This window comes from Myxocyprinus asiaticus, chromosome 15 (assembly GCF_019703515.2).
Source record: "Myxocyprinus asiaticus isolate MX2 ecotype Aquarium Trade chromosome 15, UBuf_Myxa_2, whole genome shotgun sequence".
Lineage (NCBI taxonomy): Eukaryota > Metazoa > Chordata > Actinopteri > Cypriniformes > Catostomidae > Myxocyprinus > Myxocyprinus asiaticus.
In genome coordinates, this window is record NC_059358.1 from 24,793,578 (window position 1) to 24,808,993 (window position 15,416).

The 15,416-nt window shown below is 36.1% G+C and overlaps 1 protein-coding gene across 1 annotated transcript; it reads left to right on the forward strand.

The window, feature by feature from the left end:
* Positions 1-7,760: 7,760 nt before the first annotated feature.
* On the forward strand, positions 7,761-13,412 carry si:ch211-79k12.2 (uncharacterized protein LOC568844 homolog). The gene is made up of 3 exons (XM_051717862.1): positions 7,761-8,004; positions 10,009-10,279; positions 11,181-13,412. The coding sequence occupies exons 1-3, from the start codon at positions 7,984-7,986 to the stop codon at positions 12,626-12,628; spliced, it is 1,740 nt and encodes a 579-aa protein (XP_051573822.1). The 5' UTR covers positions 7,761-7,983; the 3' UTR covers positions 12,629-13,412.
* The last annotated feature ends 2,004 nt before the right edge of the window (positions 13,413-15,416 follow it).

Consider the following 15,416-nt stretch of genomic DNA (forward strand, 5'->3'; position numbering starts at 1 on the left):
ACTGTAAGACCACTACTTATCTAATCATTCATTTTTAAATTGACAACATGAAATGTGGTATCACTGTAAGTTTTTAAAATTTAATGTATTGTTTTTTCTGTTCTAATCTTAATGATAATACAAAATAATCTTACACTGTAAAAAAAACAAAGTCCATAATTTTAACGGTAAAAGACTGTAAAAATGCTACAGTAATTTTTTTTTAATTGGTTAACGGGTAGTTATCTTGAAATATACGGTAAAAAGTTATCATATATTTAAAAAGAAAATACATGTACATTTAAATTTATGGTAAAAAAATTATTTTTTTTGATGTAAAAAGTATAATATTTCTGTATAAATAACCAAATTAATTAATGAACAATTAATTTATATCATGTTTAACAAGAGAGTACATTTACTTTTCACAGAAAATTATAGTTTAAATTACGGTAAAAAAAAACCCAAAAACTATAATCGGGCATTCCCAGAATTCCCTGCGTGACCCATTACATTTTATTATATCTTATGGGAATAGGTATGTTTCTTCTTATTTTTAATATCAGTTATGTACTTTGGGGTGTTCTGTTTTATATTTGATGTAGTTTAGTTCATGTTTATTTTATTATTTTAATTTCACATGTGTTACCCTGATGGTGTTTATTGTTTGTGTGAGTGACACTGAGCAATGTCTCTACATGTTTATTAATCATTACTCCTGGAAGGGCCTCGATTGTTGAACTTTACCTCATCACGTGCTCTACTGTAATTACTATGGTGATTAACAATACATTATAAAGTGAAAAGCAAATTTTTACAGTTTCAGAAGGTTAATGTATCAAGTTTATCATTTAATAATATAAACGGTAATGCACCGTAAAATATACAGGCATCAAAATTACATCCTGTAAAGCCTGAAACGTTGTTACTGTATTTTTCACGTTAAATCTCTGGTAACAACAGCTGCCGGTAATTTACCATAAATTTTACGGATTTTGTTTTTCAGTGTAAACAAAAGCACAGTTCAGACTATAGATAGGCTGTCCTCTGAGACACTGTCCTCTAAGTGGCAGGTAGAGTGAGCAGCTTCTTTTTTCATTAAAAATTGCTCCATCTAGTGTTAAAGAAATATTATGTACTTACATGTATAAAAAAGTGTGAGAGACAACTATAAGTAAATTCTTAGGTTGATTACCCTGCAAAGTGTAAACATTGTGGGTCTCTGTTTGTTTTATCAGCAGTCCAATTTACACCAAACACACCATTTAACAAGAATCTGGGATGAAAAAGATCCAGAATCCAGCAGTGTTGCTTCAGTGAAGACTCTTACCCACAAAAGCTGCAAACCCACTTCTTTTGGTAATTACATTAGTGTTCCAGCCACCTTGAGTCAGCTCAAACAAGCTTGTAAAATTAATGTATTATGTTACTGAAGTAAAATAAAGGTGCTGAACAATAAAGGAATAGTTCACCCAAAAATGAAAATTCTCTCATCATTTACTCACCCTCATGCCATCCAAGATGGGTATGACTTTTTTCTTCAGCAGAACACAAATGAAGATTTTTTTTTAGAAAAATATCTAAGCTCTGTTGGTCCATACAATGCAAGGGAATGGTGGCCAGAACTTTGAAGCTCCATAAAGCACATAGGGGCAGCATAAAATAATCCATAAGACTTCAGTGGTGTAATCAATGTCTTCTGAAGTGATGTGGGTGAGAAACAGATCAATATTTAAGTCCTTTTTTGCTATTAATCTTTACCCTTGACCAGCAATTCACTAAAAACAAAAGAGGAAGAATGTGGAAGTGAAAATGAAAGTGGAAATGTATTGTAAAAAATGACTTAAATATGATCTGTTTCTCACCCACACCTATTATATCGCTTCAGAAGATTTGGATTTGACAACTGGAGTCGTATTTATTACTTTTAAGCTGCCTTTATGTGCTTTTTGGAACTTCAAAGTTCTGGCCATCATTCACTTGCATTGTGTGGACCTGCAGAGCTGAAATATTCTTCTTAAAATCTTAATTTGTGTTCTGCAGAAGAAAGAAAGTCATAGATATCTGTGATGGCATGAGGGTGAGTAAATTAAGAGACAATTTTCATTTTTGGGTGAACTATTCCTTTAATACTGTTAAAGGGGTGTTAGTTAAGGAATTAGTTTTTCCTTGATCTTTTCACATGTAAGAGTTTATTGTACTATAAAAACACTCTGTAAGTTTAGCCCTGCCTAGTACCTATGAGCAGGGAGATGGCAACGCGATGGGAGGGGGGGGTTAGGGCATATGCTGCCTGCCAGGAAGAAACCATGGCCCCTATGTAAAATGGGCAAGATGGCAAGGAGAGAGCAGGTCAGTCAAGAGCAGAGAGCCAATCATAACTGTGGGCGTTTACTGTCAAGTCTTAAAGGAGAAGCAGCACCAAAAACATGCGTTTTTGACAGAAGGTCAGAATGAGAATGGAAAATTATAATGTTTTACAAATATATGACTGCTTTTTTGTAAAAAAAAAAAAAAAAAAAAAAAAAAACTTTACTAATGTTATAAGTGAACCTCAAGGAACATATATTAAAAAAAAGGCATGTCATGGCCTTTTTAAGATTTTCACACATCTACATCTGTCTAGAGACAGGAACTGATGGTGACAGTGCTCTACTGTATCTTGCATGATATTACTGGGTTACAAGTCAATAATTATTTATGCAATAGACCTTAAGTATTATGTGTAAATGACAACATGTTTGGGCTGGTTCAATTTATGACTGTGAAGAATCCTCTAACACACTGACAACTTATTGTAGCTAAAAGTCGGGACTGTGCGCATCCTCCAGTGCAGTTACCTGGTCTAGGATGAACAGCTGGATGCAGATTTATACTGTAAACACTTCAAGTTTTTTTTTTAATTAATATTAGTCTGGATTATTTTCACTATTGTCAGCTTTCAGTGAATAATTACAACAAAGTCATACTGTTGCTCCCGAGAGTATTTCAGTTATGTTCTTACCAAAAATGTGTGTGGAACATGTTGTGTGAACTCAGTAAATTTTTACAGTGCTTGTTCATCCCACATAAACAGTGAAATCTGATTCCAGTTTATTGTTGAACACGAGTTCTGACTTTTAAGATTTTTGTGTGGTGCTGCATGTTGTATTATTCCTCAACTGTGCTATGCACATGCAAAATAACTGGCAATAAATATTTGCTCAAACTATTAGTGTGTCAACTTTATAATTATAGTGCACAGCAGAAATGTGCTTTTTGCAGTATGAAAAAAAAAATCCATTGAAATCTAAAAATATAATCCTGCTATACAGCACATGGAACTAGCCATTAATAAGCACAATTTCAATATAGCAGTAATATGTTTATACTTGAATGATAAAACAAAACAGTAATATAAATTTGCATTCACGAAAGAAGATAAAATCCCCAATTTTACCCCTTTATAAACCCATTTATCAGAAGAAATACCTTCCGAAGCATTACAATTTTAAATGCACTTCAGTCTTTTTGGAATGAAGTATTTGTATTGTACAACTGAACATTAAAGAGATAGTTCACCCAAAAATGATAATGATCTCGGTATTTACTCAATCTCATGCCATCTCAAACTTGTGTGACTTTCTTTCTTTTGCAGAATTCAAATCAAGATGTTCTAATCAGGACGGATGTCAAGATTTAAAATGAATAAGGACTTTTTGGTCGGTTTCACACCAAAACTGATCATATCGCTTCAGAATGGATCAAACCACTTGAGTTGTATGGATTACCATTATGCTGCCTATATTTCCTTTTGGACCCATTGACATTGACATTGTATGGACAAAAACACATCATACTCTACATCCTTCAAAATATCTTTGTATGTGTTCTGCAAAAGAAAGAAAGTCATATGAATTGATGAGTTGATGCGGGCAGCTACAGGTATTAAAGTGAAATCATGAGAGGGGTGACGTGAGCTGTCTTTGGTTGATTAAAGACTAGATGCACTGCTGCGGGCTGTTTATCTGCATGTTCCAGATTGCAAGAACCCTCTCTGTGCTTCCAGGAGATCAGCATTCCACAGCTCCTTCGTGTCCAAGGCTGTTGAAATGGAATCCAGCTCCTGTAACGTGGCCCTGAGTCCCAGTGGAAGACATTGCCATCACCGAACTCATTGATCAATCAAGCAGAATATAAATAAATCACCATCCAAATTTCTCTCCAGAGACCTTGGCATTAGTGTATACTATCAGTTTATGATTATCTAATGTTCCTTAGATTGCATAGCCTGTGTTTCAAATGTCTAACAAATAATCTTTGAGGTATTTGTTTAAATAGAAATAAGGTTTTCACCTTATTACTCAACAGAGAAACAGCAATTTATCTTTCCATAAGATAATAGTCATATATCCAGTTCAACTACTTGCATCTTTCCATCCTATGCCCTTTTTTTTTTACCTATTCACTTATATTATTCTTTAACATATTAGTACCATTTTGTAGTTTTTCTTAGTTATTCTTGTTTATCTTATGTAAACTAAACTAATTTTATTACAACTGTGTGTTCCTTGTGTTGATAATACAGAAGACCTCTAAAGGGTTAGGTCGAATCTCACAAATCCTTCAGATTAATATGACCAACTCCCTCCAAACATATTTCTAATTTATTGAATGGTCAATTTGGGTCATTCTTTTACTGTTGAAGTGAAATTATTTAGCTGGTACCCCAAGGATGGAGGGAGGGGCCATCTGTGCATACTCACACACACATACACACCTTAAGTGACATGTGATCAAAAATCACCACATACTTTGGTGTCTTGTGTGAGGCCCAGTTCATTTCAGTTGGTGCCAGTGTGATTCTCACTACACTTTTATGGATAAATATATAAATAGTTGACAATCATCAGATTCTGTATTAATTAAAACTCACCTGCTCTTCTTGCACAAATGATCTGAAGAAGAATAACAGTAGGACCAGCGAATGTTGCAATCTCAACAACAATGATAATCACTAGAAGATAGAGGCAAATAGAGGTTACAGATAGGGAATAACAGATTACAGTTATCGCAGATCGACATTACAGCAAAAGAGAATTAAAAAATATTGTATCCATAAAACCGTATAGGTCCCTGAATAGATTGACTCAAGGATATGAAAAAGGAACTAAAACTGATCAACCGTTTTACCAGTTCTAGCGTGAGTTTTAATAGCTCACAATTACAGTTTCTGCATAAAACTGCCATGTGTTAAATAAATTTCATATACCTGGCTGTATCAACTGGATCAGTGGAAAACTGCACCTATGTCAGTTCAGGTGCACCAAAATATCATTATATTATCATATTATCAGTACCATTATATCACATAATAATAAAACAACAACAACAACACAACAACAACAACAACAACTGTATTTCATAAGTTTCATGTGCCTATTGTCATTATTTGAATAGGGGACATTGTAGAAATAAGACAGATGTAGCCATATAATAATATACAATAGTAATAATCTACAATTTATTCAAAGGATCATTCTGTAAACACAACTGATGTCAGCCCTATATTTGTGTTTTATGCTTCTCTGATGCACTGCTAGATGTATATTGGTGATATTGATATTATTGTGTCCAATGTTATTGTGTTAAATGTTGCAATGTTATGCATGTAAAAAACGAAAAGTTTCATCCAATTAAATTGGGATTTTTTTCTTACCCACGCTTGACAGTATAACCAGTGGAGGTCTTGACTTTATTTTTCAGAGTAACTATCTCCACTTCATTATCTTCACTTTCTGTTGTTGTCTTCTTTCTTCTTTCTGTAGACTTACACCCAGACCCGCTGAATTCCCTTAAAATCGATCGAAGTATTTCAAGACTCATATGAATAAAACTGACAGTAGAGAGTCACAGAGCCACCAGAAATCAGAAATGACATTGACAGACTTCACTTTTTTAATTAAACATGCATTGTAAAAAAAAAAAGTTGTCAGGTAGAACATATTAACTGATTTTATTCGTCATTTTTTTTTTTTTTTTGCTTTGACAATCAACCTGACAAACTAGGTTAAACTAACTAAAGTATTTTTATGTGTTAGATCAAACAGAAATAGATCACTGAGAATACAATAGCAGGTTACCACTTTTTTCAGTGTGGGAGTTTAAAGGGAAATTATGCATTTTTATATAATTTGTAAACTCTAACCATAAAGAACAATGCAGAGAAACACAAGCAATATCTTGTTGTTTTCCATTTACATACTGCTGACAGTTGTTAGTAAGTATATATATATATATATATATATATATATATATATATATATATATATATATATATATATATATATATATATATTAGGCCTTTTGATGACAGAGTTAGTGGAGAGGAGACAGGAAATGACAGGTGAGAAGAGTGGGAATGGGATCGGGACAGCGCCTCATGAGCTGTGACTCGAACTCAGGTCACCCGTGATGCATCAGCACCACATGTCTAGGCTACAGCTGTAACGTTCATAATCTTCTTTTGTGGCTGTCTCGATGTTTAGAGAGCAGTCAGACCCCAGACTCAGTCTCTCATGTGTCTCTATGTCATGCTTTATTATCTCTCCATTAAACAGTTCAAGTGTCTCTGAAGTTCTACCTGTAGTTCAGATCCATATAGTTGAGGTGCAGCCTGAAAGAGAGTTCTTACACAGCAGAATTACATTTTCACCATTACCATAGGACACATGAGCCATTTTCATTCCAGTAATACCTGATACACAGAAGAATTGAGTGTTCATTTTATACTGTATTTTAATATAAAAAAGTTTTTTCTTTTTTTTTATAAATACAAAATAGATATAGTTTCTCTACACTTCAGAGGAAACATATCCTGTACAGTCCAAATAACTTCATAACAATAACACTTGCTTGCTTGAAATAATTTTGCAAGGTTTTGAGTGTGAGACATACAATATGTCAAATATTTGTGCTTTCAGGAATATCGCAGCAGTCAAGGTATTACCTTGAAAATCCATAAGCACAACTGTATGATCCTCTTAGTTTGCAGTGAAATATTAGTTAAATAATCTGTACTTTTTTACATTTACAAATATGGTAGATGATTTTCTACATTAAAGTTATAGCCTACATTTTATCAGTATGTGTTCCCTGGGGTTTAAATCCATGACCTTGGCATCGCTTGTGCAATGCTCAGACAAGTTATAGGACCACACATTTTCTGGAAATTTCTCTGGTGTTGTATAAACATTCACAAAGACTACTGCAACATTATTTAAATGTCTTCATCTTTGTGCGTGCCAGACTATAATTGTGGTATCACTGATTTCAGATGAACCTGTCCCTAACCCAAAGTGAATAAGAGTTTATGCCATAAAAAGGAAAAGAGCATGAAAGCAATAGTATGAATGGCTGTTAAAATTTCTCAGTATCATTCATGTTTATTTTTTATTTATGTATGTAGTTATTAGTACCTCGTACCTAGTTCTTTTGACCTCAGTCAGTGCAGGCAATGCATTTTGAATGAAGTGTCATGGTCTACATACACTGACCCGTGCCTTGGTGTGGAGGCATCAAATATAGATTGGAAAGACTGGAAAGAGCGCATCATAAAGTTTAAAATATGACAAACAAAATGACAGAAAGCTTGAGCTTCTTACATTCCTTGATACCATGTTAATGTATTATGGTTTTATATTTGTAACAAAAATTTTGTATGGTATTTTTTCTGAAAGTATGTTTGCCATGGTACATTTTGTTAGGTACAGTGTAGGAAAGGAAGGGATATAGTCACATGATTCATATACCGGAAATACTGTCGCCAATGGATAAAATGGCGATATGAGCAGCTACAGTGTAACAGAAATTGGGCAGTACAGTAGAGAACTGCGTCTCCCTGCAGACAACAATGATTAAACCGCCTTTCGCGGTTCACCTCAGGACTTAAAATGCCAACACAACATTACTCATTAATGTGTTGTAATACAGGTGCACGCAAGAGAATGTAACGGCACGCCACAAATGGACAAAGACAGACTCGCAGTGAGTACAGGCAAAAATAATCACGAGGAAGGAGCCTTAACGGAACGTGTAAGAGGCCGTTCCGACCGAACGCGTTTACTGCGCTAAAAAAAAATAAAAAAATCTAGTCACAGCGCAACGAGTATAACAGAATGCAGGTGTCTCGAGACGTGCTTTTAAAGTTGACGTTCATTCTTTCTTTCTTTCTTTCTTTCTTTCTTTCTTTCTTTCTTTCTTTCTTTCTTTCTTTCAGACAGACAGACAGACATAAAAACCAGTTCATCTAAGGTTAGAGTATGGTTCCCGTTTGGTTATTTTTAGGGAACCTATTCCTAACGTTCTCTTTCGGTTAAATATATATATATATATATATATATATATATATATATATATATATATATATATATATATATATATATATATATTGGTGGCCAAAAGTGTACAAATAATGTACAGATTTTGCTGTTTCGAAAAGAAATTGGTACTTTAATTCACCAAAGTGGCATTTAACTGATCACAAAGTATAGACAGGACATTACTGATGTAAAAAAACAGCACCATCACTATTTGAAAAAAGTCATTTTTGATCAAATCTAGACTGGCCCCATTTCCAGCAGCCATCACTCCAACACCTTATCCTTGAGTAATCATGCTAAATTGCTAATTTGGTACTAGAAAATCACTTGCCATTATATCAAACACAGTTGAACGCTATTCGGTTTGTTAAATGAAGCTTAATATTGTCTTTGTGTTTGTTTTTGAGTTGTCACAGTATGCAATAGACTGGCATGTCTTCAGGTCAATATTAGGTAAAAAATGGCAAAAAAGAAACTGCTTTCTCTGGAAACTCATCAGTCAGTCATTGTTTTGAGGAATGAAGGCTATACAGTGCTTGAAATTGCCAAAAAACTGAAGATTTCATACAAAGGTGTACACTACAGTCTTCAAAGACAAAGGACAACTGGCTCTAACAAGGACAGAAAGAGATGTGGAAGACCCAGATACAACTAAACAGGAGGATAAGTACATCAGAGTTTCTAGTTTGAGAAATAGATGCCTCACATGTCCTCAGCTGACAGCTTCATTGAATTCTACCCGCTTAACACCAGTTTCATGTACAGCAGTAAAGAGAAGACTCAGGGGTGCAGGCCTTATGGGAAGAATTGCAAAGAAAAAGCCACTTTTGAAACAAAAAGAAAAGTTTAGAGTGGGCAAAGATACACAGACATTGGACAACAGATAATTGGAAATTGGCTAAAATAATTTCAAATTGTAATAGTAATTTTTCACGTTATTAATGTCCTGACTATACATTGTGATCAGTTAAATGCCACTTTGTTGAATAAAAGTATGAATTTCTTTCCATAAGAGCAAAATCTGTACATTATTCCAAACTTTTGGCCACCTGTGTGTGTGTGTGTGCGTGTGTGTGTGTGTGTGTGTGTGTGTGTATATATATATATATATATAATATTTTTTTTTCACCATAATCTAACGTACCCAGAATGTTGCAGCCAGTGAGGTGTTTTTGGGACAGCCTAAAAGGAATTTATACAGAACTTTCACTAATGGTTATTTTTAGGGTTTATTTTAATAACTATAAACTAACCTTCTCAGAAAGTTTCAAGGAAGATTTTGTGGGACAACCTAAAAAGAATGTATACAGAACATTCTCTAATGATATTTTTAGGTCTTTGTTTGATAATAACTAACCTTCCCAAAACATTGGAATATTTCTTTTTAGCATTTCATAACATGGAAAATACTAACTGGAAAGAAATGCCGACGCCAGTAAATTTATTTTTGTTTTTTTTTGGCTTATGTGTATTTAATTTCACAGCGCTACGGATGGATTAAAAGGTTTTGTTATTTAGTAAGATGCATCGCTTGATATCTTGAGTGTAGAAATGCTTATTGCATCCTGTTATGCGTTCCCAAAGGTGTCTGTTTCTCATGATGAGCTTTATTTTATGCCCCCCCCCCCCCATATCCCGGTGTCTTTTTTATTATTATTATTTTAAACAGGCCGGAGCATGCTCTTGGCTGGAGATGCATACTTTCATTGGCGACCTTATGGCAGCTAGTGCATCAGTTTCTGGTCATCCATTGAGAGAGCAGCGTACTGAAGAAACACTGAGCTCTATCTGGCACACGGCTAGGCCTGAGACCCTAAGACCCAAAGCCTCTCATCCTCCCCATTCAAACCCATCCAGACAGAGCCAGGAGAAAATTGCTCTAGATTTTGGTCTGCATTCTGAGGAAAGGGAAAGAGAGTCCAAGGACCATGGAAGCCATGGTGAGTAAAAATTACACTAGGCTGTTAGGTACAACATAGTATTTAAAATACACTTTTCCCCTCATACTAGGACATAATTACAAATTATAGACACTTCAGACCAAAATGAAAATTCTGTCATCTTTTACTCACCCTCATATCATTCCAAACCTGCATGCCATTCATCCTTCCATGGCACGCACATTTTATTTTATTTTTTTTGAGAAAATGTTTGCCTCAGTCACCATTCACTTTCATTGCATCTTTTATCCTCACTATAAAAGTGAATGGTGACTGAGGCTGTCAGTCGCTAATATTCTGCCTGACATAACTTTTGTGTTCAATGGAAGAAAGTCATACGGGTTTGAAACAAAATGAAAGTGAGTAAAGTGTGATCGAATTTTCATTTTTTTTGGTGAGCTACCCTTTAAAATTAAGTTTAGTTAAAGGTGCACTCAGTTATTTTTTCCTTATTAAAAAAGTTTTACTTTAAATTGTAATTTTGAAACATTTGTATAAAATCATGAGAACTTGAGATTAAGACTCCAGCCATGTCAGTAACCTTATAAAAGCTGTTTTATTCTACATGGAAAGGGTCCCCTCATGGGGGCGGCCATGTTAGGATCACATGACCAGCCGAATACTACTTAAATTCATCTTAATCTCAGTAACTTCTGTTACTGGACACTTTCGCTCATGGTTGAATTTAAGCATGACTGACTGTGAATAGTGAATTTCTACAATGGCATTGGTAACTGAAAACTTTTACATTTGAATGATGCTGCATCCATGCCACTAGGTGTCAGTGTAAGATGACAAGAACAAAAAAACTCACCGAGTCCACCTTTAAGTTTATTTATTTTGCACTCACCACCTCATTGATTTATGCTGACTTTGTGTATTTTGCTCTCCCTCCTTTTAGTTCAGCATCGTACCTGCACATGTTCTGGCTGCCCACTTTCCTCGTCTCCCTCTCCTTCCACACTCCAGACCCTGAAACCCAGAGGCAGCCCTGTCTCACAAATCCAACCACCCTCACCTCCCCTGTCCACCCCACCACAGCAGGTCAAAGAGCCCAGCTCTGCCCCTGTCGGCCTGGGCTTGTGTCTGGGTTTGGGTCTCTCTTTGGAGGAGGAGAGCAGTGAGCCTACAAGCACGTCTAACCCTGAACCTGTTCACCCCCAGCAGGAGGACAAAGGCACCAGCACCCACAGCCCAATCCCGCACACAAACCCAGCCTCCCCACCTGTTCAAGCCTTTCCCTGTCTATGCTGTCACCGTGGGTTTCAAACCTGCACGCAACTTCTACGCCACCAAAAGGACCCGGAGGCACACATCGCCCACTCCCACCACCATTACTATCACCATCACTGCCCTCTCACCTCATGCATGCCGTGTGCCCAGTTGCACCATGTCACCACGAACCAGTCACTCCCCTCCTTCCCATGCCTGTCCTGCCAGCGCACCTTCCCCACCTGTACCCAGCTCTTGCACCATCAGCAAGGCCATGCACAGCAGGAGGGCCTGCAGCAGCTCTCGTGCATGCACTGCAATGCCTCTTTCCCCCGGCCTTCACAACTACTGCAGCATCAGCGTACCCAGCATGCATCCAAGGCGGGCGGCTTTCTTTGTGCTGAGTGTGGCCGTGCATTCAACTCTCACAGTAATTTGCGCATCCACCTCAACGTGCACACTGGCGCACGGCCATACAGCTGCACAGACTGTGGTAAGAGCTTCAGCCAATCAGGGGCACTTAAGATTCATAGCCGAATACACACCGGAGAGAGGCCGTTTACCTGTTCTTATTGCGGGAGGGGTTTCCCTCACCTGGCGGGGGTGAGAGCCCATCAGCGCACACACACAGGGGAGAAACCTTACAGCTGCACCCAGTGTGGGAAGTGCTTTACTCAATCTGGGGCCCTAAAGATCCACACTCGCATCCACACTGGTGAGAGGCCTTTCGTCTGCAGCCTCTGTGGGAAGAGCTTCTCCAACCGATCCGGCATCCGCTTTCATCACCGCACTGTTCATGGGATTGTGACAGAGCCCAACTCTGTGGGAAGGCCAAGCCTGGCTGCAAATGCATCATCCCCTGGTTCAAACTTCCAGAGAGTACAAAGCTCTGGTCAAGGCGCTGATAATTGCAGCAGTCTCAACCAGATCTATTTCCGGCAAATGGAAGAGAGGAATCCGTCCAGCAAAGGACAGTTAAGTGGCAATGGGGACAAAAGAGCCCTTCCATATGCCTGCGAAGACTGCGGTCAGCGCTTTCAAGATGCTCCGTCTAGAAACAGACACCAGACATTGCAACACTACTCTGCAGAAGAGAGAGAGAGGGAAGACAGGGGTACAGATAAAACCAAGGAGTAGACAGAAGACAGTAGGCACAATTATTAGATAGAGACTAAAACATTGCTGGATAAGTGACTTTCAAAAGTGAGGGAAGAGAAAACAAAGGCAACTTAATTATGTACTGAGCCGATGAACAATGTGTGTTGTGAAAAGAACCAGACAAATAAAAATGACTAGGCTAAATGGAGTGTAGTGGCTGCTGTTTTTTTTTTTTTTTTTTTTTTTTTAATGGGGCAATTTTGTGAAAATTTTAAAATCTGTATGATAACTCCAAATTAAAAGTGGAAAAATATTGTCCGCTATTAATGTGTGTAAATTGTGTATCACCATTATTACACTGTTGATACGTGAATGAACCTTATAGACTAATAAACCTGTACTGTGGATATAAATGGCCAATTAGAAAGGAAATTAGTGTAACCACACAACCCAGAGCATCAGACTCTTCTTTTTGTACTGTCAGTTCAGCTCATCTTTAAGTTAATTGTGTACAGTACATTTATCAACAAAAATAAACTTGTGTCATATTACAGTGAAGTATATAATTTTAACAACTTTTAATTGTGTTGTTTTCAAAAAGCTTACCAATTTCACCATTTTGTGTTACAGTAATTATCAGTGTGACCACTTTCTTTCTCTGTCCATTAAAAGAAAGCAGAGGACTGTGCATTCAGATATCCTTTAATAATGATATATTGAATATGCAGTTGTACAGATTTTGAATATACAGTTATAAAATATTAATAAAAATAAAAGCTGGTAAAACTCTGGCATCTTAAACGCTTGCATTGCTTATTAATTTCGACCCACAGAGTTGAATGTGAACAACACTTTGTTTCACCTTACACAGGCATTTGTCCACCCTTACTGAATACTCATAACAGAACTTTGACACTTTGACAAAGAAATACAAAAACATTTGAATTATAATAGTCTTGAGCCATCTTTACACTGCAAAGTTGGAACAGAAGCTGCATCTGAAGTGGCATTCGGGTGTATTATTTACACAGACCGTTGCTCAGAGGTGGCATAAATGCATTTACAAAGCAATTAAATTGCATAAATAATGGTACGAGTTTAATGTTTTAAATATACAATTATAAATGTAGAAATATGAGCTTAATTATTAGTTTTGATATGAAACTAAGTTATTACATATATGATCTACCATGGCAACAACAAAGTTTAAGGCTGCTCTGATGCTGCATTTCATTTACAAAGAACCAAAGCAGCATCAGATCTGTCTTTGATACTAAGGGCTGAGGTGGGTCAGAGCAGAAAAAAATTAACCTTGATTTTATGCGGCATTGCGTCTTTACACAAAATTTTGAGTTGGCACAAAGCAGCTTTCAATTGGCTATGTGTAAAGACACCTAAAGACACTTCATTGACCAGATTCTAAAAATCAAATTTGCAGATGGTATATTAGCAACATATATGAAGACTTAAAAAAAATAAAAATAAGCAAAATGCCATTCACATGCAAACTGGATTATTGTTTGGTGTATAGTAATCCAAATACTTATTTTCCCTCAAAAGTGCAAGAGTTTGCAATGTGGCCCTACAGTCGTTTAAATCAGATTTACTGACCTTTCTACTACTCCATTTATGATACCTTTCAGACCAACATGGTGAACCAGGCCTTCATGATACCAATGGTGTTTTTCTTTCTCTCTCAATATGAGATCAGAAGGACACATTACTTTTGGTGAATAGAAGTTTTACTTGCTAGTAAGTGGGAATATGGCTTTGTCCAAAAAAATAAAAAATAAATAAAATAAAATAAAAAAAAGCTACAGGTCAATTTGATTACATTGCTATTATAGTGCTGAGTCACCTGCATAGAGGCTGTCTCAAACTACTACTGTACAACTACTACTGTAAGGTCAATGAACTCTAGACTGGGGAATTTCGATTAACATGCAACATGTATCTGCAATAACTAGTGTAGGCCTACTACCCTATTCAAAGTAATGAGCCTACTATTAACATCAGTGCATTAAAACTTGCATCTTTTCTTTCTTTCCTCCATTTCACTGTCATTATTGACCTGCTGTTTAGTGGGTTACAGAAGTTTAAAGTATGCACCACCAGGATTGGGAGGGTTACTTTTGAAATGTATTCCACTACACATTACAGAATACATGCTGTAAAATGTCATTTGTAACGTATTTCGTTAGATTATTCAAGGTCAGTAACGTATTCTAAATACTTTGGATTACTTCTTCAGCACTGGTAGATTTTTTCACTTGTTTTGACTATAAAAACTCTGCCAGTACAGTAAGACAAAATACACATGTTAAAAATACATTCTCTGAAAAACCTAAATATCTTATGCAGTGTTGTTTCTAAAACAAGATAAATCAAATTGATCTTGTTGTAAGGACTTTTAGATATTTTTACAGAAAAACAATAAAAAAAAATTATTATCAAGAATTTTTTTTTGTGCCCTAATATCAAAGGTCTTACTAAAAAAAAAAGAAATTATGATCCAACGTGAATTTTCTTGATAAAAAAATATGATCGTGTCTGGTAACATGTGTATGTAAAATGGCTAGAAATAGCATTTTAGCTTAGCGTAAAGCTGACAATTTACACAAGGTTTATTTCTATTTCTTCTGCTCCAAACTTACTTCAAACTTACTTCTCTGTCTGCTCGTTTGAATGTAACACATCAAAAGAAAATGTTTCACTGTTGTTCAAATGCACTTTGGATCGCATCATTTATATGTATAAATGTTTTCCATCTGAAAGGACTAAATATTAAATGAAACAAATGACAATAAAATGCAAAGTAATCTCTTCA